The sequence below is a fragment of the Stegostoma tigrinum genome, chromosome 22 (genome assembly GCF_030684315.1).
Source record: "Stegostoma tigrinum isolate sSteTig4 chromosome 22, sSteTig4.hap1, whole genome shotgun sequence".
In the NCBI taxonomy this organism is placed as follows: Eukaryota; Metazoa; Chordata; class Chondrichthyes; order Orectolobiformes; family Stegostomatidae; genus Stegostoma; species Stegostoma tigrinum.
In genome coordinates, this window is record NC_081375.1 from 4,569,459 (window position 1) to 4,597,159 (window position 27,701).

General features: G+C 44.1%; 1 protein-coding gene across 4 annotated transcripts in view; it reads right to left on the minus strand.

The window, feature by feature from the left end:
- The window catches only part of stxbp4 (syntaxin binding protein 4), a 192,159-nt gene that overhangs the window by 92,935 nt on the left and 71,523 nt on the right, over positions 1-27,701 (minus strand). For all 4 annotated transcript variants that reach the window (XM_059653591.1, XM_059653589.1, XM_059653592.1 and 1 more), the window contains 3 exons: positions 25,194-25,291; positions 9,958-10,054; positions 5,679-5,803 (listed from right to left, as the gene is read on the minus strand). In XM_059653591.1, coding sequence (XP_059509574.1) covers positions 5,679-5,803; positions 9,958-10,054; positions 25,194-25,291 — 320 coding nt within the window. The remainder of the gene's footprint in view (positions 1-5,678; positions 5,804-9,957; positions 10,055-25,193; positions 25,292-27,701) is intronic.

Genomic DNA, 27,701 nt, shown 5'->3' on the forward strand with positions numbered 1-27,701 from the left:
TTCATCACCATGCAAGGGAACGTCATCAGTGAGGCTTGCGATGAAGTGATGTTGTTCTGCTCCATTTGGAATTTACACTGTCTGGTCCATTATGGTGAGTAGTGCCATTTCTGGTTATGATCTGTATGGGTTTGTATATGGAGTTCTGTATGTTTGTTGATTGCATTACAGGTGGAGAACCATATCTCTAGGAATTCTCCTGTGTGTCTATGTTTGGCTTGGGCTTCTATAGTTACATTGTCCCAGTTAAACTGATGGCCCTCATTGTCCAAGTGTACTGGTATTAAGGAAGGTTCGTCATGCTGCTTTGCTGCTGGCTGATGTTCGTGTATTATTATGACTAGTTTCCATCCTGTCTGTCCAATGTAATGTCTGTGACAGTCGTTGCATGGCATTTTGTAAACCACATTGGTTCTATATGTTGTGGGAAAGGGGCCTTTAATCATTGTAGTGTCTGTTATAGAGTGGTTGAGGACTTGTGGGCCACCACGATTTCTAGTGGTCTTGGGAGTCTCGTTGTCACTTCTGATATGTGGGGAGGAAAGTGATGAGGATGATACGAAAAGTCTGCACAAGCGTATTGACTGGTCAAGCGAATTAGCAAAAGCATGGCAGTTGGAACATAATGTGGGAACATGTGAGATGATACACTTTGGCAGGAATAACAGTGGAGCTCAGTATGATTTAAATTGTGAAAGACCATAGCACAGGGAGATTTGGGTCTCAGTCATAAAAAGCTGACACTCACATTTAGCAGGGAATAGGTAAGGTAAATGGAAAGTTGTCCTTCATTTCAATGCAAATGAAGTACACAATTGGGAGGTGTTACTAAAACTATACAAGGTATTAGGCAGATCACAGGTGGAATAATTTGTCCCATTAACTAAGGAAAAATAGACTGGCATTGAAGGCAGTCCAGAGGAAGTTCACTAGGTTAATATTGGGGATGGAGGGACTGTCTTACGCAGAGAGGTTCAGTAGGTTGGAAACAAAAACAGAAGTTGCTGGAAAAGCTCAGCAGATCTGGCAGCATCTTTGAAGAGAAATAAGTTCTAAGAAAGGGTCAATGGACTCCAAACTTCAACTCCGATTTCGCTTCACAGATGCTGCCAGACCAGCTGAACCTTTCCAGCAACTTCTGCTTTTGTTTCTGATTTGCAGCATCCGCAGTTCTTTCGGTTTTCATTGAGTAGACTAGACCCTACTCAATGGATTTTGAAGAAGGAGAGACAACTTTATTAAACATACAAGATTCTTCACACACTTGGTAGAGTTGGTGTGGAAAGGTCATTATTCTGTGAGACAGACAGTCTCAGACCAGACGGCATAATCTCAGAGTGAGGGATTGTCCATTTAAGACAAAGATGAGGACAAATTTCTTAATTGGAGGGTAATGAATTTGTAAAATTCTTTACCACAGAGACCTGTAAAGGCTAGTTAGCGAGTTTTGAGAAGATTTGTAGCTCAGGTTGAGGTTCTGGATGTGAGTTTGCTTGCTGAGCTGGAAGGTTCGTTTTCAGACATTTCGTCACCATTCCAGGTAACATCATCAGTGAGTCTCCGGTGAAGCGCTGGCGTTTCTATTTATCTGTTTAGGTTTCCTTGGGTTGGTGATGTCATTTCCTGCGTTGGTGATGTCTTTTCCTTTTCTTTTTCTCAGAGGATGGTAGATTGGCTCCAAATCAATGTGCTTGTTGATGGAATTCTGGTTGGAATGCCATGCTTCTGGGAATTCTCGTGCGTGTCTCTGTTTGGCTTGTCCTAGGATGGATGTGTTGTCCCAATCAAAGTGGTGTCCTTCCTCATCTGTATGTAAGGATACGAGTGATAGTGGGTCATGTCGTTTTGTGGCTAGTTGATGTTCGTGTATCCTGGTGGCTAGCTTCCTGCCAGTTTGTCCAATGTAGAGTTTGTCTCAGTTCTTGCAAGGTATTTTGTAGATGACATTCGTTTTGCTTGTTTGTCTGTATAGGGTCTTTTAAGTTCATTAGCTGCTGTTTTAGTGTGTTGGTGGGTTTGAGGAAATTAGAGGAAACCTTCAAGACCATCAATAATACCCTTTACTGGCATAACATTCACAAAAGAGGAGGAAAACAACAACATTCTGCCATTCCTAGATGTCACAGTAGAGCGAACAGTCAATGGGGAACTTCAAACCAGCGCCTACAGGAAAAGAACACAGACGGACCAAATACTGAACTACAGGAGCAACCATCCCAACACCCACAAACAAAGCTGCATTAGAACTTATTCCAACGAGCCACCACACACTGCAGCACAAAGGAACTACGCAGAGCAGAGGAAAATCACCTATACAGCGTATTCAAAAAGAATGGGTACCCAATGAACACAGTCCGCCAATTCCTCAGCAACAAACCCAAACAGACAGACAAAACGGGCTCAGAAGCCATAACCACTCTCCCCTACATCAAAGACATTTCTGAAATGACTGCCAGACTACTCGGACCTCTTGGCATCAGGGTAGCCCACAAACCCACCAACACACTAAAACAGCAGCTAATGAACTTAAAAGACCCTATACAGACAACGAGCAAAATGAACGTCATCTACAAAATACCTTGCAAGAACGTTGACAAACACTACATTGGACAAACAGGCAGAAAGCTGGCCACCAGAATACATGAACATCAACTAGCCACGAAACGACATGACCCACTATCACTCGTATCCTTACATACAGATGAGGAAGGACACCACTTTGATTGGGACAACACATCCATCCTAGGACAAGACAAACAGAGACAGGCACGAGAATTCCTAGAAGCATGGCATTCCAACCGGAACTCCATCAACAAACACATTGATTTGGAGCCCATCTACCATCCTCTGAGAAAAAGAACAGGAAAAGACATCACCAACGCAGGAAATGACATCACCAACCCAAGGAACCCTAAACAGATAAATAGAAAGCGGGACATAACACCAGCGCTTCATCGGAGGCTCACTGATGATGTTACCTAGAATGGTGACGAAATGTCTGAAAACGAACCTTCCAGCTTAGCGAGCAAACTCACATCCAGAAAGGCTAGTTAATTAAGCATATTTAAAGCTGAAGTCGACAGATTTTTAACCAGTAAGATAATCAAAGGTTATGGGGAAAGGACAGAAAAGAGGAGTTGAGGGTTATCACAACAGACATGATGTCACTGAGGGGCAGAGCAGACTGGATGGGATAAATAGCCTCCTTCTGTGCATTTGTAGGTTTTACAAGTTTTAAGGTTTTACAAAACAATGGAGCAGGAGCTTTGATACTCGGAAATGCCCTATAGGCTGGAATTTAACTGAGGAGCTCAAAGGATTTTGAGATTTTTTTAGAGTGAGTTACAGGCTGGAATCAAATCAAAGGACCTGCAAGGTTTTTATAAATAGATACAACAGAAACCAGGGAGTGAGCTGGATTCCATTTGAGGTTTTATATGCGGAAAAAGAGATACCCAGGCCTAATTTAAAGACTGAAATCTAATTGGGGCATTTGGGTTAATTATATATTATAGAAACAAAGAAGCCAGGAGCAGGAGGAGGCCATTTGGCCCTTCGAACCTGCTCTGTTATTCATCATGATCATGGCTGATCATCCAACTCAATAGCTTAATCTTGCTTTTTCCCCATAGCCTTTGACCCCATTCTCCCCCAAGTGCTGTATCTAGCTGCCTTATGAATACATTCAATATTTTGGCATCGACTGCTTGCTGAGGTAATGGATTCCAATGGCTCACCACTCTCTGAGTCTCCACATCTCCATCTTAAATGGTCTATCCCGAATCCTCAGACTGTGACCCCTGGTTCTGTACAGACCCACCATCGGGAACATCCTCCCTGTATCTACCCCGTCTAGTCCTGTTAAAATTTATAAGTCTCTATGAGGCCTCCCCTCATTTGTTGGAACTGTAGTGAAGATAATCCCGACCTAGTCAATCTCTCCTCACACGTCAGACCTGCTGGACTCGGAATCTGCCTGGTAAACCTTCGCTGCAATAACCTCACATTTATCCAAATTATGCAGCATCAGCCATTGATTTTCCCACTCAGCCAGCCTGCCCAGATCATCTGCAAATTTTGAGATGTTACATTTTGTTCCCTCATCCAAATAATCAGCATACATTGTGAATAGCTGGGGCCCCAGCACTGATTCCCTGTGGCATCCCACTAGTTGCTGCCTGCCAATTTGAAAAGGACTCATAAATTCCTACCCTTTGTTTCCTCTCTGCCAACCAGTATCCTATCCATCTCAATACACTTCCCCCAATCCCAAGAGCTTTAATCTTCTGTGGGACTTTGTTAAATGTTTTCTGAAACTCCAAATATACCACATTGGCTTGGTCCTCCTTGTCAATTCTATGAGTTATATCTTTATAGATTTCCAACAAATTTGTCAACCATGATTTCCTCTTGATAAATCCATGATGACTCTGTCTGACCCTGACACTGCTTTCTAAATGCTCCACTATAAAGACCTTGATAATGGATTCGGGAATTTTCCCCACTACCAATGTTAGGCTTATTGGCCTATAATTCTCTGGTTCCTCTCTACCTCCCTTTTTGAATGCTGGAGTGACATTTGCCACCCTCCAGTCTGCAGGGACTGTTCTAGAGTCTATAGAATCCTGAAAGATGACCACCAATGCATCCACTATATCTAGAGCCACTTCCTTAAGTACTCTGATGTAGATTATCAGGCCCTGGGGATTTATTGGCCTTCAATCCCAACAATTTTCCCGGCACCATTTCCCTGTGAATATTGATGTCCCTCAGTTTTTCCCTCTCACTAAATCTTGAATTCTCCAATATCTCTGGTATCTGATTGTGTCCTCTTTTGTGAAGACAGAACAAAAGTATATATTCAGTTCCTCGGCCATTTCTTTGTCCCATATTATACATTCACCTGTTTCTGTCTGCAGGGGATCTACATTTGTCTTCACCAATCTCTTGCTCTTCACATACCTATTCTGTATTTATGTTCCCTGTAAGCTTACTTTCATACTGTATTTTCCCCTTCTTAATCAATGCCTTGGTTTTTCTTTGCTGAATTCTAAACTGTTCCTAGTCTTCAGACATACTAATTTTCTAGGCCAATTTGTATGCTTCTTTCTTGGATTGGATACGATCTCCAATTTCCTTTGTAAGTCATGGGCTTGGCCCTTTTACCCATTTTGGTTTTGTGCAAGACAGGAATAAACAGTGTTGTAGTTCCCCCATGCTTTCCTTGAATGTTTACCATTGCCTATCCACTGTCATCCCTTAGATAACTGTCCCCAATCTATCAAGACCAACTCGTACCTCACATCTCCATAGTTTCCTTTATTAAGATTCAGCACCCTAGTCTCCGAATCTACTAACTCATCTTCCAACTTCATAAAAATTCTATTCTGTTATGGTCTCTCATCTCCAAGAGGACTCGCACTGCTAGATTAGCAATGATTCCCTTCTCGTTACATCTGGAAAAATGGATATGCAGGAGTGAGTTACAGTCTGGAATCTAATTGAGGGTTTCAGGGATGTTTACACATAGAATAACAGATACCTGGGATATATAGAACAACAGATACCTAGGAGTGAGTGACAGCCTGGAATCTAATTGAGGGTTCGGGATGGTTTAAGTAGAGAATAACAGATATCCAGGAGTGAATTAAAATCTGTTTAGCCAGTATGAATCTCACCTGTGTGGAATGCGTTGTCTCTGAGAGACTGGCCACTTCATTAAAAGCAAACATATTGGTTCCTGCTCCTGATCCAGTTTCACCGAGCTGTAATCGGAACAAGTCTCTGGCAGCCTGTACAAAGTCTGGGTGGTGGTGATGGGGGTAGAGGTGAAATGGTAACACATGAGCAGAGGTTTGTGCACAGAACATAACGATGAGTGAATTTTGCTGGATAAACAATGGAGTGTTAACGATGCACATGGTTATCAATGTACCAGTAAACCATTTAGGATTAATGGATAATGAAATGTGAGGCTGGATGAACACAGCGGGCCCAGCAGCATCTCAGGAGCCAAAAGCTGACGTTTCGGGCCTAGACCCTTCATCAGAGACCAGGGATACCCTGGACTGATGTGATGTCAAGAACCTGTTCGATTCGCACATTGATTATCCATTAAGCTCACCACAAAATTTTAGGGCTTGTTATTAACTTTGCAAGTATTGTTTGAACATTAACACAATATCAAATTGGCCCAAAAAGGGAACAACTTAAACGCCTGCGTCTAATTCCTTCAGAAAATGAATTGTTAAGAGATTTTAAAGGTTTCAGTTGTTTTCCTCAACTTTCCTTTTTGTTCAAAAACAAAGTTGCTTGAAAAGCTCAGCAGGTCTGGCAGCATCTGTGGAGGAGAAAACAGAGTTAACGTTTTGGGTCTGTTGACCCTTCCTCAGAACTGATGGTGGCTGGGAACAAGTCAGTTTATATGCAGAAAATAGGGAGGTGGGTGGGGTAGGGAGTAAACGATAGGATAGAGCACAAAGAGAGAGAGAGGCAGAGTTGGACGAACACAGCAGGCCAAGCAGCATCTTAGGAGCACAAAAGCTGACGTTTCGGGCCTAGACCCTTCATCAGATTTTCTGCCCAAAACATCAGCTTTACTGCTCCTAAGATGCTGCGTGGCCTGCTGTGTTCATTCACCTCTACACTTTGTTATCTTGGATTCTCCAGCATCTGCAGTTCCCATTATCTCAGAGAGAAAGGCATAAGACATAGGAGTGGAAGTAAGGCCATTCGGCCCATCAAGTGCACTCCGCCATTTAAATCATGGCTGATGGGCATTTCAACTCCACTTCCCTGCACTCTCCCCGTAGCCCTTGATTCCTTTTGAGATCAAGAATTTGTCGATCTCTGCCTTGAAGGCATCCAACATCCCGGCCTCCACTGCATTCCGTAGCAATGAATTCCACAAGCCCACCACTCTCTGGCTGAAGAAATGTCGTCTCATTTCAGTTTTAAATTTACCCCCTCGAATTCTAAGGTTGTACCCATGGGTCCTAGTCTCCCCACCTAACGGAAACAACTTCCTAGTGTCCACCCCTTCTAAACCATACATTATCTTGTAAGTTTCTATTAGATCTCCCCTCAACCTTCTAAACTCTAATGAGTACAATCCCAGGATCCTTAGCCGTTCATCATACCTTAAACCTACCATTCCAGGGATCATCCGTGTGAATCTCCACTGGACACGCTCCAGGGCTAGTATGTCCTTCCTGAGGTGTGGGGCACAAAATTGGCCACAGTATTCTAAATGGGGCCTAACTAGAGCTTTATAAAGCCTCAGAAGCACATCGCTGCTTTTATATTCCAACCCTCTTGGGCAGTTGGACAGACAATGGAGTTGCTAACGATCAGGCTGGGAGGGTGAATCGTCATTAATGGGGACTGTTAGTGACTAACAACAGGGGGTGTGTAATGGCAGGCTGTGTGGTAACGAGGTCCGGTGTGTGGGGTGGGACATGGGAGAGTTTAGGCCATAAAATTATAGATATATAAATTATATATAATTATAAAAATAATAGAGGGATCGAGTTCCGGAACCAAGAGGTTATGGTGAAGCTGTACAAAACTCTGGTGCGGCCACACTTGGAGTATTGTGTACAGTTCTGGTCATCGCATTATAAGCAGGATGTGGAAGTTTTGGAAAGGGTGCAGGGGAGATTTACTAGGATGTTGCCTGGTATGGAGGGAAGGTCTTACGAGGAAAGCCTGAGGGACTTGAGGCTGTTTTCATTAGAGAAATAAAGGTTGAGAGGTGACTTAATTGAAACATATAAAATAATCAGAGGGTTAGATAGGGTGGATAGGAAGAGCCTTTTTCCTAGGATGGTGATGGCGAGCACGAGGGGGCATAGCTTTAAATTGAGAGGTGAAAGATATAGGACAGATGTCAGAGGTAGTTTCTTTACTCAGAGAGTAGTAAGGGAATGGAACGCTTTGCCTGCAATGGTAGTAGATTCGCCAACTTTAGGTACATTTAAGTTGTCATTGGATAAGCATATGGACGTACATGGAATAGTGTAGGTTAGATGGGCTTGAGATTGGTATGACAGGTCAGCACAACATCGAGTGCCGAAGGGCCTGTACTGTGCTGTAATGTTCTATGTTCTATGTCTAAAGTTATTGAACTCAATATTGAGTCCAGAAGGCTGTAGGATCCCCAGCAGAAATTGAGGTGTTGTTCCTCCAGCTTGCGCTGGGCTTCACTGGAACACTGAAGCAAGCCGGAGACAGAGATGTTGGCCAGGGAGTAGGGTGGTGCATGAAGTGGCAGGCAACAGGTAGTTCAGGGATTTTTTTTTTGCACGCAGAATGTAGATTTTTTTTCCTTTTTGTTGTTTTTCACTCTTTTAATCCAATCATACTTTCCCCCTTTCTATTTCTCTGTCTATATCTGATCTGACTCTAATTCACTGTGACAATAAAGGATATTCTAATTCTTAGGAGCAGGAAAGCTGATATTTCTGGCCGAGACCGTTCATCAGAAATATGGATGCCTAACCTGAAGAAGTTATCCTCCTCCCTCCTGACAAACCTTAGGGGATCTCCATTAGCTTTCTTGCTCCTAAGATGCTGCTTGGCCTGCTGTGTTCATCCAGCCCCACACTTTGTTATCTTGGATTCTCCAGCATCTGCAGTTCCTACTATCTCTGACCTCATAAGTGGTCTGGGGAGAACCATTCCAGTTTCTCTTGTTCCTCTATAGACCTGAAATTGCTCGTCTCAATATTTTCTCCTTACAATTATTCTAATTCCCTGATCCTTTGTACAGGTGAATAGATTAAGACTGAAAGATCTATCCTGTGATGTGTCAGTGTTGTACAGTAATAAACACTCCCCCACTGTTCATTTCCCAGTTCAACTCTGCTATAGTACACCACATGCTGAGGTGATCTCATTCAGGAGGAAGACAGTGTTGCAGTCACAGACTTCACTCTCAAACCTGTGATGTGTGTTTTCAGCAGCTCATTAGAAATAATGGGTCTCCCTTATGAATTTTTTCAATTGCAATGAAGTGCGGAGGATGTGAACTCTTAAAATTTCAATCAGTCATTGTTGCGTGTTTTTCATTCTGTGGCTGCCAGCCATGTGGAGTAGAGAGAGGGGGGATAGGAGACTCTGACTGTAATTGAAGGAGGAAGGTTGTTGCTATATCACCCAGAAGGTGCTCAGTATGTGAGACTGTTTTCATAGCTTGTCTTCCACTGGTGCATCACGCCTACGCAGCAAGCAACAAGTGAAGATCGAAATCAGAAATTTTTGCTTGTTTTCAGGCTTCGAGTTCTGGTGTACCTATTCCTGTTTCAAAAATGCCTCAATTTTAAAATTTTCATCCTTGTTTCTGCATTCCTCCATGATCCTGTCATGGTTTTCCTTCAGTTCTGGCCTCTTGTACATCCCCAATTACCAATGTTCGCATCGGTGGTCGTACCTTTAGCTGTCTGGGCCTCAAGCTCTGTAATTCTCTCCCTATATCTTTTCACCTCTCTCTGTTTTTAAGATGTTCCTTAAAACCTACCATTTGACCAGGTTCTGATCACCAGTCTGAAGCACCTTAAGTAGCTGACAATTGAGCCTTTGTTTAAGAACACTCCCGAGAAAGACAAGGGTTATTTTACTACATTGAAGGTGCTACATAAATGCAAGTTGCTGTTGTTGCTGTGTAGAATCGCCCCCTTGGCAGCGGTGTCAACAAGAAGCGAAGAGCAAGTTATGTTTTTCTACTGAATGGCAGGGAGAGGAAAATGGTCAACATCACAAGCCAGGTTCTGCTGTCCACTGTGCCACCCCGATTCCTCTCTAATCTAAGGATAAACAGATTGGAGAATGGATGCATTGTCTGACCACAGGTGACTGGTGTGAGGTGGGGGCGTAGGGTTGAAATGCTCTTCAGTAGGTGAGCTGGAGGTGAGGAGGTGGAGAATTACAGGGAGGGACTTCATCAACTGGAACACTGACCTCCGTAGGCCACTGTTCCCTTTGAGTCCACTTGAAGCTGCTGCCGGAGGCTTTGTTGCTGCTCCTCAGTCGGTTCAATGCCAAGATATCCAAGTGCCTGGAAAGGAAGGGTGAACAGATCAGATTCCAAACTTGGAAGCTCTCAGTTATGCTCAACAAGTCTTGAATTCCTTTGAAATTGACTTTACAAACCCAGCTTCTCCATAACCCAGTTAGCCCGTCTCCACCAGTACCCACTCCCAAATTGCCACTATCCCCCATCTTATAGACTTACGTGTATCAGCCTGCTCACAAGCACAGTGTTCTCATTTACCCTGCAATTGAGCTGAGCTTGGGGACCCACATGTGGTCATTGCCAATAGTCCTGCTGTCTGTCACCCCTCCCCCTAAGCTTCCCCTCCTCCTCTCACATCATAGAACACTCACAGCACTGGAAGGTGCCACTTGTCCTTCCATCTCCTTTCGGTTCCTGCAAGAACAAGTCACCTTGACTTTTGCCTGTGGTTCTATTCTTTTCAGACAAAGATCCAATTCCCTTTTGAAAGCCTTGACTGCACCTGCCTCCACCACACCCTCAGGCAGTATATTCCACAGAGTTATAAAGTCATAGAGTCATACAGCACAGAAACGGGCTTTTCGGTCCAACCGCTCCATGCAGAATGTAATCCCAAACTAAACTAGTCTCACCTGCCTGCTCCTGGCCCATATCCCTCCAAGTGTTTTCCTTTCATGTACCCATCCAAATGTCTTTTAAACATTGTAATTGTATCCACACCCACCACTTCCTCAGGGAGTTCATTCCACACACATGCTACCCTCTGTGTAAAAAATTTTCCCGTTACGTGTTTTCAGAATCTCTCTCCTCTCACCGTTGAAATGTGTCCCCTTGTCCTGAAATTCCCCATCCTAGGGAAAAGACAATGACCATCAACTCAACCCATACCTCTCATTGTTTTATAAACTTCCATTAGGTCACCTCTCAATCATTTGCTGCTTAAAAGAATTTTCCACATGTTGCTGTTGCTTCTTTTGCCCACCTTAAAGCTGTATGGTCCTGTTCTTGATCCTTCCACCAATGAAAACAGTTTCGCCCCATCTACTCTGTCTCTCATGATTTTAAACACTCTATCAAAACTCTCAACCTTCTCTTCCCTCAGGAAAACAGTCCCAGCGTCTCCAATCTATTCACTAAAGTGAAGCTCCTTTTCCCTGAAACAAATTTCATGAATTTTGTCTGCATTCCTTCCAACATAGTCACATCCTTCCTAAGGTGCTGGTGTCCAAAATTGGATGGAATATTCTAATATTCTGGCCAAACCAGTGTTGTATGCCACACTTTAATAAAGCATTCGGTCACACTTCTAACCTTACATTTCTTTAATTGACCCAGGGTATAGCCTTGCTTTGCTACTTTAGACACTGGAGGGATTCTATGATTCTAAGTGCTGTCAAGGACTGGACATGGTACTCTAGCAATACTACGGTGTTAGGTAGAAATCTATGCACATTTCCAGGCAAAATCAAGCAGATTTCGCTCAATGACAAAATAAATGAAGTAGCCAATTCAGACTGTAGACAGAATGAGAGGTTTCTCTGGGCCCACTATCAGACAGCAAGTACGCGCCACTAAGTTATTTGGGAACGATGCTGCCACAAATAAATGTCCAGCTGATGTGAGGCAGACCTGATCTCAGATAACAGAGAACTTATTCCATGTCAGTGCCAGGATTTCTGTGAATGAAGGGTGTGTCTTAGTCTGAAAGCATTAAAAGGAGTTTTTATTTTCAAGACTGATGTAACGTAATGAATGACAATAAGTAGTAGATTTAATGTCTGGCCACATAAACCTGGGTGATAATTCTCTCCCATGAGTTTTGTAATGTTTCTGTAATATCAGACTTTTAAAAAAAAATCATTCATGGGATGAGGGTCTCTCTGGCTGGTCCAGCATTTACTTGCCCAGAGGGCAGTTAAGAGTCAACCACATTGCTGTGGGTCTGGAGTCACATGTAGGCCAGACCAGGTAAGGATGGCACTTTCCTTCCCTACAGGACATTAATGAACCAGAGGGGCTTTTTAAGGCTATAAACAAAGGATTCTTAGCTATTATTAAACTCTTTATTCCAGATTTTTACTGAATTCAAATTCTACCATATGCTGTTGGCAGGATTCGAACCTGAGTCCCCTGAACTTTAGCTGGCTCTCTGGATTAACAGTCCAGTCATTAACCATGAGGCTGTTCCATCCCCAGTTTACATGCAGAGCCCATTCAGGGCAATGCAATAACATCAAAAGGTCAGGGAAAGGCAGGGGAAGGGGGAGAGATCCTCAAAGGCTTTTATCCCTTATTTTCTATCTGGAAGTGCTCTTACACATGAAGGACCGATTCTTTCTCCCATCACCAAATTACTATTTTTTTTATCCCATGAACTGCCACCATTAAATCACACATGTTTCCAACTGGATACCACGGCAATGAAAACAATCAAAGGTCAGGGAAAGGTTGGGAGAGCAGGAAGGGGCTAAATCAAAGTGGAATTGGAAGGGGAAGTAAACATACAGGCCAGACTAGGTAAGGATGCCAGCTTCCTTCCCTAAAGGATATTAGTGAACCTGACGAGTTTTTTCTCACAATTATTACGACAATCGTCATCATGAGACTCGCAATTCCAGATTTTTTACTGAATTCAAAATCCACCATTTGCTGCGGTGGTATTTGAACGTGGGTCCCCAGAATATTACCTGGGTCTCTAGAGTAACCGTCTTGTGATAATACCACTAGGCCATTGCCTCCCTATCTACACCCTTACAAGATGCCTTGCAGAAATTCATTCAGGCTCCTTCGACTGCTTTTTCCAAACCCACGACCATTTCCTTCGAGAAGGCCATGGGCAGTAGATACATGGGAACACCACAACATGCACCTTGCCATCCAGGCCACTCACCATCCTGACTTACAGAATAGAGATAACAGCATGGAAACAGACCCTTTGGTCGAACTCATCCACGCCAACCAGCTGTCCTATATAATTCTAATCCCATTTGCCGGCATTTGGCACATATCCCTCTAAACCCTTCCCATTCATATATACCCATCCAGATGCCTTTTAAATGTTGTAATTGTACCAGCCTGCATCACTTCCTCTGGCAGCTCATTCCACACACACATCACACTCTGCGCGAAAACGTTGCCCCTTAGATCCCTTTTAAATCTTCCCCCTCAGTCTACACCTCTACCCTCTAGTTTGGGACTCCCTCACCCCAGGGAATAGACCTTGCCTATTTATCCAATGCCCGCCCCTCATGATCTTATAAACCTTTTAGTTCACCCCTCAGCATCCAATGCGCTAGGGAAAATAGCTCCAGCCTACTCAACCTCTGTTTTTAGCTCAAACCCTCTAATGCTGGCAACATCCTTGTAAATCTTTTCTGAACCCTTTCAGGTTTCACAAATGCTTCCTACAGGAGGGAGACCAGAATTGCACACAATACAATGTTGAAGGGCCTCAGCTTATCAAATCTTCTCAGAATTCATCCTTCTGACAGTAGAGATGAACCTCATTCCTCCACGCTACACCCTTTGGACTAGCACATTCAAACTTTACACTCAAACCAAGACAGCTTATTGACACTGAATGCTCCTGAAGACACGTTATCAAAATTTTTCATCTTGTCTTCATTCAGAAAATACAAGAATATTAAATTTCAAAGGGAATACAATTTATACTGAATGCACAAAAGGGCCTGATCAGTTGGCAAATGGGCTGATTAGTTGAGAGATAGTAGGAACTGTAGATGCTGGAGAATCTGAGATAACAAGGTGTACAGCTGGATGAACACAGCAGGCCAAGCAGCATCAGAGGAGCAGGAAAACTGATGTTTCGGGCCTAGACCCTTCTTCAGAAATTGAAGAATCTGAAGAAGGGTCCTGACCCAAAACTTCAGCTTTCCTGCTCCTCTGATGCTGCCTGGCCTGCTGATTAGTTGAGATTTTGATTATGGGGAATACACTGGGAATTAGTTTCAGTGCACGCCTCTCCCTGCTCCCTTGCTTTTGTTTAAATGAAAAACATGCAACCACATCTGCATACAATCTATTTACAGAGGACAGGGACCTGTGAATGACTGTTAGCCACGAGTAAGTCGAAGTGAGCTACATTGTGAGTTCAACCAACAAATTGGAAATATATTGTTATTCCTTCACTGTGGCTGGGTCAAAATCCTGGAATTCCCTCCCTCAATGGCATTGTGGGTTTTACCTGCAGCATGGGGACTGCTGTGGTTCAAGAAGGCAGCTCACTACCATCTTCTCAAGGGCAACTAGGGACGGGCAATAAATGCTGGGCCCAGCCAGTGCTGCCCATTTTCCATGAATGAATAGTTGAAAAAAAAGCAGCGTGCGGTGCATGGATCTTTTTGCCTCAAAATGTACAGCAAAAAATTAAGTGTTTTTGTTTATCTATCAGTAATAACATAATAGTCAAAGCTGGTATAAAACACCAGGAGATCAAAGATATTCGATCCAAAAATATTAGAATATGGAACATAGGCACAGGAACAGGCCCCTTTAGCCCACAATGTTGTGCTGACAATATCCTGCTCTCTGATGAAGGGTCTAGGCCCGAAACGTCAGCTTTTGCGCTCCTGAGATGCTGCTTGGCCTGCTGTGTTCATCCAGCCTCACATTTTATTATCCTTCTCTTCCTGTAGCTACCTACTATCCTCACGCTTGCTCAGTTTTACCCTTCACTCATTCTCACATTATTTTCTTGAATATTGATGATAAGACATACATATTGGTGATGCTGTTTCTCTTGCACTCATCAAGACAAATGCAAGACTGCCAAACTTCAAACCATCCCCACAACTTATACTACAGGAGAAAAGTGTGCTGACTGGTTCACAGTCAACTCTGATTAGCTAAGGCGGGATGGTGGGGATAGAGCAGCTGAGTGCCAACAGCAGCAAATGTGCAGGCCTGGAGCCAGCATTAGGTGAGGAAGAACAGCTGGTGGACCTCAGGATAGGAAAGTCTAGTCCCTGGGCAGTCTCTTGAGACTTAGAATGACTCTCTTCCACTCTGAAGTTGTGGATCCTGAGTGGCTGAACAGTTCAAAGTTGGATCTGCATGCACACTCGCTGCTGGTCGGGCAGGTGGTGTTTGAAAAGGCAAGTGGGTGGGATGCTCAGATTTACTCGTGCTGAGCAACTAACAGGCAGGGTTTTCAAGCAGACTCCATTTCCATGATCATACAGACAAAAAGCATCAGCACCCCTGATTCGGCCCTCAATCCTGCTTCTAGTAGCATTTCTGAATGGCGAGGTGCTGGAATTCTGGGGAGGAGAGAAATTTCAGGGTTCCATTCACAGAAATCATGAAATTGCAGTAGACATCTATTAAAGAGAACTCCCAACAACTGATGGGATGTGGTGGTAAAATCAAAATACTGAAATAAGAATAATAAGATCTGAAAAAACACAACAGTTCATAGAACATAGAATAGTACAGCACAGTTCAGGCCCTTCAACCCATGATGTTGTGCCGACTATTATCCTGCTCTAAGATCAACCTACCCTGCACATCCTACATTTTACTATCCTCCATGTGCCTATCCAAGAGTTGCTTAAATGTCCCTAATGTATCTGACCCCACTACCACTGCCAGCAGTGCATTCCACATGCCCACCACTTTCTGTGTGAAGACCCTACCTCTCACATCTCCCCTATACCTTCCTCCAATCACCTAAAAATTATGCTGCCCGTGATAGCCATTTTCACCCTGGAAAAAAGTCTCTGGCTATCCACTCTATGCCTCTTATCATCTTGTAAACCTCTATCAAGTCACCTCTCATCCTTTTTCACTCCAATGAGAAAAGCTCTAGCTCTCTCAACCTTTCTTCATAAAACCTGCCCTTCAGTCCAGGCAGCATCCTGGTAAATCTCCTCTGCACCCTCTCTAAATCTTCCACATCTTTCCTGTAATGAGCTGACCAGAACTGAACACAGCATTCCAAGTGTGGTCTAACCAGGGTTTTATAGAACTGCAGCATAACCTTGCAGCTCTTGAACTCAATTCCCTTGTCAATGAAAGCCAACACACCGTACGCCTTCTTAACAACCCTGGAACATTATTTACCTGGAAGATTAATTGTGTTTCTCTCCACAGATGCTGCCTGTACCTACTGGGTTTTTTTCAGCTTTCTGCTATTGTTAATGGAATAGTGTTCTCTTTCTCACAGGAACTGGAAAATGTAAGGGGTGGATTATGCTCCAGGATTATAAAACAATTTAGCTTGTATCTGAAGTGACTGCATTCAATTCTGAGCAATGCATGTCAGAATGGATATATTTTCATGGGACAGTGCAAGGTTGATCAAACAAGGTGACATTTGAGCTGAAGGGATTAAATTTTAAGTAAAGGTGAGACAGACTGGTCTCACATTCCTTTAGGTATCGAAAATTAATGGGGCTGCAGTGTAAAAACAGGACAGTTCTTCAGAGAATTTTAAGATCACAACATGTAAATATAATGTCATCAATTCATTACAGGATTAAAACAAAAAGAGCACCAAAACTGTGTCATTATGTAGAACTTACTAAACAACTCTCAGGGAGAGGCTTACAGAAATCATTCTATAAGTACCCATTCACACATTACTTGCTCTGATGACCTTCCATCATATAGAATGTATAAAGTATTAAAATTCCCCAACGTGCTTCACAGAAGCATTACAATGCAAAAAAAGACTGAGTGAAATAAAAAGATATTAGCACTCATGACCAAAGGCTTGGTCAAAAAGTAGATTTTGAGGGATGTTTTAAAGTGGCGAAGCTGGAGAGGTGTTGAAAGAGATTTCCAGATCCTGGGAACAGGCAACTGAAGTCATCACCACGAATGGTGGAACAATTAAAAGTGGAACAGAGCAAAGCCCAGAATTACAGGAATGCAGATATATCAGACGGTTATGTGGTCAGAAGAGACTGAAGAGATAAAAAAAAGCCTGGCAGTATTTGAAAACAAGAATGAGAACTTCAAAATCAAGAACTGGCATATTTGATGTTCACCCGCAAAAAGTAAATGGGCCTCAGTTTGACATCTCATTTAAAAAATCTCTTGTAACTTTGCTATTGGATAATGAATGCATTGTCCAGGCCACCAGTGTCCATTCAGCAGGAATATCCTGTGGTATCTCAGCTGGGCACAGTCCAAGCTCACATATCTGTCAAAAATAGGATCATGAGTATTTTCTAATAATCCAATGAAAAGTTTAACCAAGGCTCCAACTGCCTGCTCAGATGAACATATTCCCGGACCACTATTTCAACAGGGCATTATTCTGGGTGTCTTGCTCAGTGTTTCTTCCTTAACCAATATCACTAAATTAGATTATATGGTCATTTGCTTCTTTATTGTTTGAGAGACTTTGCTGTGTGGAAATTGACTGCTGCTTTTCCTACAGTACAATAGTGACTACAAGTCAAACAGTAGTTCATTGATAGCTTCTGTGATGTGTATAGAGTACAAATTCATGTCTTTCTCTTATAAAATGCATCCGCTCATTATCTTCACAGGGAAGCAAAGCCGAAAGCTGTGTGGTTGGAACAAACCACATGGAATTGTATCAATGTCCTCATACAACATATTTTTTGCCATGCTGATTGATCGCTATGGTAGTCGCTTGTTATAGTTCTCTCTGAATCTGTGTTGTTGTGGTAATGTGTATGTTGTAGTCTATAGCTATAGATAGAGATGGCTGAAACTCCAATGTTCCTTCCAATTCCTTGGCTGAACAGGAATCTCTCCCACTCTTACCACCTGCCATTGGCATGTGTTGGGAGGATTTGCAAGCTGATAATCCATTTGGCCACATTTCTTTCGCCATTTAGTCCTGGAACAGGATTTACTTTTGACTCAGAGGCAAGGACAAAACCCACTGTGTCAGAAAGCTTTCTAATTACTTACTGTGGAAATACCTCAACACTGTGACTGGGGTGTACAAGAACATCCAGGCCCCTCTGAATATCAACAGTCCCCAGTGTATCACCATATAAAAATGTTACTTTTCCCACTAAAGTCATTCACTTCACATTTCTCCATTTGCCACATTCTTGCCCACTCATTTAAAAGGGCCTTCAGCAGTAGTTGGCAATGGTGATGGAAGGAACTGAGCAGATGGGCTGAGCGGTTCCCCAGGACAGTGATGGATGCCTCACAGTGTAAACAGCTCCTTGTTATCTTTAATTTCCCTTCCTGTTTGTAACAACCCAGTGCCAGTGTTAAAAAAAACCTTGCTTCATGATTATTGGGCTTTCTGTGTTTTCATAGCTCATGTTACCTCAATGTCATTATAAATGGTACAGAAACACAGCACATTGCTTATCCTAGGTAAAATCAGAACGGTTGTTCTTAACATCAAAGCAGCAATTGAGGAGTGTAGCATCAAGGATTCTTGATAAAACCAAAATCGATGGAAATTAGTAGATGGAAAAAGCCCTCCGCTCCCTCTGCTCCAACCCCAACCTCACCATCAAACCTGCACACAAGGGTGGCGCAGTGGTAGTATGGTGCACTGACGTCTACATCGCCGAGGCCAAACGCCAACTCTCCGACACCTCCTCCTACCGCCCCCTTGATCATGACCCCACCCCCGAGCACCAAACCATCATCTCCAACACCATCCATGACCCCATCAGCTCAGGGCACCTCCCACCCATGGGCTCCAACCTCACTGTTCCCCAAACCCGCATGGCCCATTTCTATCTCCTTCCCAAAATCCACAAACCTGCCTGCCCTGGTCGACCCATTGTTTCAGCCTGTTCCCTGCCCCACCGAACTCATCTCCACCTATCTGGACTCCATTTTCTCCCCTTTGGTCCAGGAACTCCCTACTCACATCCATGACAGCACCCACACCCTCCACCTCCTCCAGGACTTCCAATTCCCTGTCCCCCAAAACCTCATTTTCACCATGGACGTCCAGTCCCTATACACCTGTATTCCACATGCAGATGGCCTCAAGGCCCTCTGCTTCTTCCTGTCCCGCAGGCCCGACCAATCCCCCTCCACCGACACCCTCATCCGCCTCGCCGAACTCGTCCTCACCCTCAACAACTTCTCTTTCGATTCCTCCCACTTCCTACAGACAAAGGGGGTGGCCATGGGTACCCGCATGGGCCCAAGCTATGCTTGCCTCTTTGTAGGTTACGTGTAACGGTCCCTCTTCCGCACCTACACAGGTCCCAAACCTCAACTCTTCTTTCCTCCATTACATTGATGGCTGTTTCGGCGCCGCCTCTTGCTCCCCAGAGGAGCTCGAACAGTTCATCCACTTTACCAACAACTTCCACCCCAACCTCAAGTTCACCTGGGCCATCTCCAACACATCCCTCACCTTCCTGGACCTCTCAGTCTCCATCTCAGGCAACCAGCTAGAAACTGATGTCCATTTCAAGCCCACTGACTCCCACAGCTACCTAGAATACACCTCCTCTCACCCACCCTCCTGCAAAAACTCCAAACCCTATTCGCAATTCCTCCGCCTCCGCCGCATTTGCTCCCAGGATGAGGCATTCCACTCTCGCACATCCCAGATGTCCAAGTTCTTCAAGGACCGTAACTTTCCCCCCGCAGTGGTCAAGAACGCCCTTGACCACATCTCCCGCATTTCCCGCAACACATCCCTCACACCCTGCCCCCGCCACAACCGCCCCCAGAGGATCCCCCTCGTTCTCACATACCATCCCACCAACCTCCGGATACAACATATCATCCTCCGACACTTCCGCCATCTACAATCCGATCCCACCACCCAAGACATTTTTCCATCCCCATCCTTGTCTGCCTTCAGGAGAGACCACTCTCTCCACGACTCCCTTGTCCGCTCCACACTCCCCTCCAACCCCACCACACCCGGCACCTTCCCCTGCAACCATAGGAAATGCTACACCTGCCCCCACACCTCCTCCCTCACCCCCATGCCAGGCCCCAGGATGACTTTCCACATTAAGCAGAGGTTCACCTGCACATCTGCCAATGTGGTATACTGTATCCATTGTACCCGGTGTGGCTTCCTCTACATTGGGGAAACCAAGCGGTGGCTTGGGACCGCTTTGCAGAGCACCTCCACTCGGTTTAAACAACTGCACCTCCCAGTCGTGAACCATTTTAACTCCCCCTCCCATTCCTTAGACGACATGTCCATCATGGGCCTCCTGCAGTGCCACAATGATACCACCCGAAAGTTGCAGGAACAGCAACTCATATTCTGCTTGGGAACCCTGCAGGCCATTGGTATCAATGTGGACTTCACCAGCTTCAAAATCTCCCCTACCCCCACCGCATCCCAAAACCAGCCCAGTTCGTCCCCTCTCACCACTGCATCACAAAACCAGCCCAGCTCGTCCCCTCCACCCACTGCATCCCAAAACCAGCCCAGCCTGTCTCCGCTTCCCTAACCTGTTCTTCCTCTCACCCATCCCTTCCTTCCACCTCAAGCCGCACCTCCATTTCCTACCTACCACCTCATCCCGCCTCCTTGACCTGTCCATCTTCCCTAGACTGACCTATTCCCTCCCTACCTCCCCACCTATACTCTCCTCTCCACCTATCTTCTTTTCTCTCCATCTTCGGTCCGCCTCCCCCTCTCTCCCTATTTATTCCAGTTCCCTCTCCCCATCCCCCTCTCTGATGAAGGGTCTAGGCCCGAAACGTCAGCTTTTGTGCTCCTGAGATGCTGCTTGGCCTGCTGTGTTCATCCAGCTTCATACTTTGTTTTCTTGGAATCTCCAGCATCTGCAGTTCCCATTATCATCGATGGAAATTAGATAGATAACTCTGCATTGTCATATCTAGCTTAAATGAAGGTGATTCTGGTTGTTGGAAGCAATAGGGTCATAAGAAATAGGAACAGAAGTTAACGTATGAGTCCCACCACCAATAGGCTCATGGCTGATCTGACACTCCTTACGACCACTTTCTGTTTTCCCCGGGTAACACTTTATTCCCCGACTGGTTAAGAATCTATTTCAGCCTGAAACATACACAAGGGCTTTGTCCTCACAGCTCTCTGTGACAAGGAGTTTCAAAGACTCACAACCTTCTGACAGAAGAAATTCCTTCTCAATTCATTCTTAAATTTGCCCTCTGGTCCTACAGTCTCCTATGAGGGAAACATTCTTTCAGCATTTGACATCCTGTCAAACCCCTCAAAAATCCGATACGTTTCCATGAGACCACCTCTTATTCTTCTAAACTCCAGTAAGCAGAGTCCCAACCTGTTTAGACTTTGCTCAGAAGACAATCAACCTACATAAGACATTACCAGGGATCATCTTGGTTAACCTTCTCTGAATTGCCTCCAATGAAATAACATATTTCCTTAAATAAGGGGGCCAAAACGGCTTACACTGCTCTGGATCATCTTAGATCCAGAAACTGTTGTAGGAGTTAGGTTTTTATTTATAGGAGGACAGGCAGGAAAATGCAGTCAGATCAGCATCATTCCATTAAACAGCACAACAGGTTCCAAAGATCGAATCCTATTTTGAGAGCCTCCTACTTTGATATCTTATACTCCTCAGAGCATTGTCTTAAATCTAAATATTTTCAGCTGTTCCATCAAAGACTTTCCCTGTATCATAAGATCAAGAAGCAGGGATGTTTGTGCTAGTTTCACAGTTTTCAGTACCATTCACAACTGCTTAAATACTGAAGCAGTTCATGTCCAAATACAGTAAAGCCTGGACAACGTCTGCATTTTGGATGATAACTGGCAAGCTGGCCACACAATGCTTGTCATTAACAAGATTGAATCTAACCAACTTCTTTTGATGTTCAACAGCAGGACCATCAGTGAAACCTTCATCAACATCAATATCCTGGGGCTTAGCACTGACCAGAAGCTTTGTTAGACTAACCACAGACTACTGTGGCTGGAAGAGCAGGTTAGAGGCTTGGATTTTTGAGGTAACTAATTTTCTGACTCTCCAAAGTCCATGATCAACAAGCCAGCGGCACGGTGGCTCAGTGGTTAGCACTGCAGCCTCACAAAACCAGGGACCCGGTTCAGCCTCAGGTTACTGTCTGTGCGGAGTTTGCACATTCTCCCTGTGTCTGCGTGGGTTTCCTCCGGGTGCTCCGGTTTACTCCCACAGTCCAAAGATGCGCAAGCTAGGTGGATTGGCCCTGCTAAATTGCCCGTAGTATTCAGGGTTGTGTGGGTTGTAGGTGAATGGGTCTGGGTGGGATGCTCCAAGGGACAGTGTGGACTTGTTGGGCTGAAGGGCCTGTTTCCACACAAAAGGGAACCTAATCTAATCTAATCTGTAAAAAAAGAGTCATAAATTTGGAGTATGATAAAATGCTCTCCAGTTGCGTGGATGGCTACATCTTCAGTGACAATCTAAAAGCTCAACACCATCTAGGACAGAGCAGCCCTACTACAACCATAAGTACTAGCTCCAGTATTCACAAAGGAGAAGCACAACATTGATGATGAATCTAAACAGAGGGTTATTGATATTCTAGGGCAAGTAAATATAAATAAAGTCATAAATCACACAACACCAGATTATTGACTAACGGGTTTATTGGCAAACACATTCTTTTGGAGCCTTGCTCTTTCTTCAGGTGATAGTAGAGAGGCAGTATCAGACTCAGAATGTATGAGTAAACTGATGAGGATGTTTTAAACAAACTTTAGATGCTGTTAAATCTTTAATCTGATGATTTTAATTCATTAGTATGTATATGCAAATCCTAAATTCCTTTCAAGTCACTGCCCTGAAGGAACTATCTCTATCTCGAAAGGTTTTATCTGCTCAGTGACTCTGTGTAGTTGTATATCCCAAAGTCCGTCGTACACGATGTTTACCCGAAGATCCGAGGCTGAATGTCCGTGACCCGATGAAGTGCTCCCCCACTGGGAGGGAACATCCTTGTCTTGTGACGCCATGTAACAATCGCCAGACAGGGATGTACACTCTCACATAGACACAGACACATACACGCGCGCGTGCACACACACACACGCACTCTCACACACACACACATGCACGGACACTCACATACACACACTCTTGCACACATACACACCTAACATGCATCGTCTGACCTAAAATCTCACCTCTTCTTTACACTGATAAAGCGTTTAGTTCTCTCAGGACAGTGATTTAAAAGGAATTCACGGATTTACATATACATATAAATAAATTAAAACCTTCTAACTGATTAAAGGCTTAACAGTATCTTAGGTTACATCCTCATCAGTTGTGTGACCCTTTGATCTTATGCTTATCAATTAAGTGCCTGATACTACCTCTCTCACTAACACCTGAAGATGGAGCGAGGCTCCATAAGCTCGTGATTTCAAATAAACCTGTTGCACTAACCTGGTGTTGTGTAATTTCTGACCTTGTCCACCCCAGTCCAACACCAGCACCTCCACAATATAAAAAAAGGAGGTGTTGGGTGCTTTGAAAAGCACTAAGGTAGACAAATCCCCTGAACTTGTTGGATCTATCCCAGACTATGAGCAAGGCAAGTGAGGAAATTGTAAAGCCTTGTATAAAATCTTTGTATCCTCTTTAGTCAGAGGACATGTCCCATAGGTCTGGAGAATAACTAATGTTGTTCCCTTGTTTAAAACGGGCAACAGGGATAATTTGAGAAATTACATGGCAATGACCCTTACATCAATGGTAGGGAAATTATTGGAGACGATTCTTAGGAATAGAATTTACTCAGATTTGGAAAGATATGAATTTATTACTGATAGGCAGCATGGCTTTTTGTGGGGGATGTTGTGTCTCACAAAATCGATTGAGTTTTCAAAGAGGTGACAAAGATGAATGATGAGGGCAATGAGGTAGATGTTGTCTGTATGGACCATAGTAAGGCCTTTGACAAGGTCCCTTATGGCAGGCTGATATAAAAGGTAAAGTCACATGGGATCAACGCTAAGCTGGTCAGATGGATACAGAACTGACTTAGTCAGAGAACAGAGAGAGTAGCAGTGGAGGGGTGTTTTTCTGACTGGAGGTCTCTGACTAGTGGTATTCCACAGGCATCAGGGCTAGCACCCCTGTTGTTAAGACCCTTGTTATGCTGCAGATAATAACAATGTGTAAAATGGGTTTAAATGAATAAATATGTTTGGGCCTTTTGACTCATTAGTTTTGGCAATAAAAAAGTCGGTAGAAACAAAGGCAACAAACCGACAGAGAAAAGTTCAGCACAGAACCTTCTGGTAGATCAATGAAGGAGGAAGAACTGCCTCTGACTTCCTCTCTTCATCTGAATGTAGTCTATGATCTCCCTAAGTGGAAGCATCTGGGGAGATGACTGTAAAACGCTCATGCGCTTTTAAACGCTTTAAACCAGAGAGGAACAATTTGAGCATAAAATCCAATGTAGCTGAACACTTGTTGTACATACCAGCTGTGATTTATCAAGTGCTATTCCTTGGGAGTTACACCATCGAGACAGAGTACAACGTAAACACTGCTGTCCGGACAGGTGTGAGGGTAGTTAGACGATCAAGTGTTTTTGGTCAATCTGTTTGGAAATGCCTCTGTGGCAGCTGGAACCTGATCCTGATCCTGATCTCCTGGCCCAGAGGTAGAGACATTAGCACTCTATCACAGGACCTCTTAAATCAACGGTTCAGGTATGTCAAGTGGTTACAAAGGTGCATAAGATACTTGACTTTGTAAATGGTGCCAGTGATTATAAAAATGAGGAGTAGTGCTTTCAATTCTGGGCACCACTGTTTAGGACGAGTATCAGGATAATACAGGAGGTGCAGAGGAGGCTCACCAGAATGGTACCAGGAACAAAACACTTGGGTTCTGTGGAGAGCATGACGAGGCTAACATTTGAGCAGAGAAAGTTTAAGAGGAGATTTAATCCATGTAATGAAAATTAAAAGGATTGTGATCCAGCAGGGAGGGATAAAACATTTCCTCTGATCATTCAATTGGTAACAACAGGTCAGAGCTTGAAATTCACTGCAAAAGGAACTAGAGTAGAGATGTCTTCAAATGAAGGTTTGATAAGATCATGGACTCATAATCAGATTCCCTGGAACACGCCAAAGGACATGTGATTGAACAGGATTAATTTGCAAGATTATGGGAAGAAGACTATGGTTTGCAACTAATTTGGCTAGTTCCTTCAAAAAAACAGCACAAGCATACCACGCCTAACGTCTAAACTGGCCTAATAATCATTAACTTACCATCTCCAACTTCTCCACTTTCAGGCGAAAACTATGATTGAGGGACAATGATCTCCCTCGGACGGCAGAGCCCTGTGTCCAGGCTGAAGTCACGTTAACTGTAGGAGAGATGAGGGATAGTTTCAGTCATATTTGATTTTATTTACACTCTATTCCAGTATGATTCTGATTGTTACTGTTTTCATCTCATCTGTTTCCAGCAATCCCTTAGATCGCTGTTGACCCTCAGCAGGAAACAACAGGAGAAAGTGGAGTGGGGGGTGATTATGTTGCTGTTTGTGGAATTTAGTTGGGCATAAATTGGCAGGCAAATTTATTTCACGGACTCAATTTCAACACCAATATTTGCAAACAGAATTGAGAATTCTGAGGTTGAGAACAGTGCTAGATCAAGGAAGCCCCTAATAGCTCCTTCAGACATGCAATCCAATAGTCTAGGCTAACATCACGAGTTCAAATACATCACAGAAATCGGTACACACATAACACACTGACCAGTGCATGCTGTAATACACTGACTGGTACGCAGTGTAACACACTGACCGTTATGCACTATAACACACTGACCGTTACACAGTGTAACACACCAACAGGTACGGCACCACAGCATACTGACCAGTATACACTGTAATACACTGACGGCTACACACTGTAACACACTGACCCCTACACAGTGTAACATACTGATCACTACACACTGTAACACACTGACCGCTACACACTGTAACACACTGACCACCACACAGTGTAACACACTTACTGTTACACACTGTAACACACTGACCAGTATGCACTGTAACACACTGACTGCTACACACTGAACGCTACACAGCCTAACGCACTGACCGGTAAGCACTCTAACACAATGACTGCTACACACTGTAACACACTGACCGCTACACACTGTAACACACTGACTGTTACACAATGTAACACACTGACCACCACGCAGTGTAACACACTTACTGTTACACACTGTAACACACTGACCAGTATGTACTCTAACACAATGACTGCTACACACTGTAACACATTGACCGGTATGCAGTGTAACATACTGACCACTACGCAGTGTAACACACTGGGGGTACATCTAGCATTGATTGATATACAGTACGCTGACTGAAACACAGCTTGCTGACTGGAATGTAGCACACTGACTGCTACACAGAGCACTGATTGGTACATAAAGCATTGACCGGTACATTGCACACTGACCAGTACACACTGCACTGACCAGTACACAGAGCACTGACTGGTACACAGTACACTGACCGGCACACAAAGCACTGACTGGTACATGTCTCACTGACCGGTACACAAATTTTCTATTTGAGTGTAAATTTCGTGAGCACTAAGTTGAGAAACTTGCGCCGGATGCTGAAACCTACAATTCCAATCTCAGCTCAAAGCTGTTCGCATTTGTCCCCCTCCCCCTGGTTTTTAATAAACGAGAGGAAGAAGCTGTATACAGACAGTGGGTTCAAGCACCTGCTGGCTGTACCAAACTGGTGGGGGTTGGTGGAGGAGTGACGCCTCCACATTTCTCACTCCCACTTCTGACCTGAAAATGCAGTTACTAAGGCAACTCGATACACTGTGAGATGTGGAAGGTTTCTCATTACCTGCAGACTGCGCAATCTATTGATCGTAGCAAATTTGACAAAGGGAAATATGAGCGTGCAGTTCTTTTGATGTGATGTACTGCAGCAACTGTACATACCTCATTCAAAAGCATAGAACTAGTTCATTCATTCAACTCTTTTCAGCAAGATGAAAAGCATCTATTTTATTTCCTTTCACAGTTAAGGAGCCCAGCCACTGCCTTTCATATCAAGATTATATTCAGATGATTAGTATTTTAGATTAGATTCCCTAAAGTGTGGAAACAGGCCCTTTGGCCCATCAAGTCCACTCCACCCCTTGAAGCATCCCACCCAAACCCATCCCCCTAAACACTACGGGCAATTTAGCATGGCCGATCCACCTAGCCTGCACATCTTTGGACTGTGGGAGGAAACCGGAGCACCCGGAGGAAACCCGAGCAGACACAGGGAGAATGTGCAAACTCCGCACAGACAGTCGCCCGAGGCTGGACTTGAACTCAGGTCCCTGGCGCTGTGAGGCTGCAGTGCTAACCCCTGAGCCACCATCACCTTGGTGATATAGTCCATTTCCGATAAGTAATGACAGTCTTTAGATTTAAAAGTTTGTTTCCATGGCATTCAAACCAGGGATTTTTAAAAATTGACAGGCAGGGAAAAAGATCGCTGAGTCCAATTTTGAGCAGAGAGACAAAATATTGAACATTTCACTACAGTCACCATCCACACCGACCCCACCAAACAGTCTCAGGACAGGTACAGCATGGGGTTAGATAGAGAATAAAGCTTCTTCTACTCTGTTAAACTGAAAGTAAAGCTTCATCTACTCTTCTAAATAAACAGTGAATCTTCCTCAGCATAGTCTTCATCAAACACTCTGAGTTCAGGGACAGCATGGGGTTAG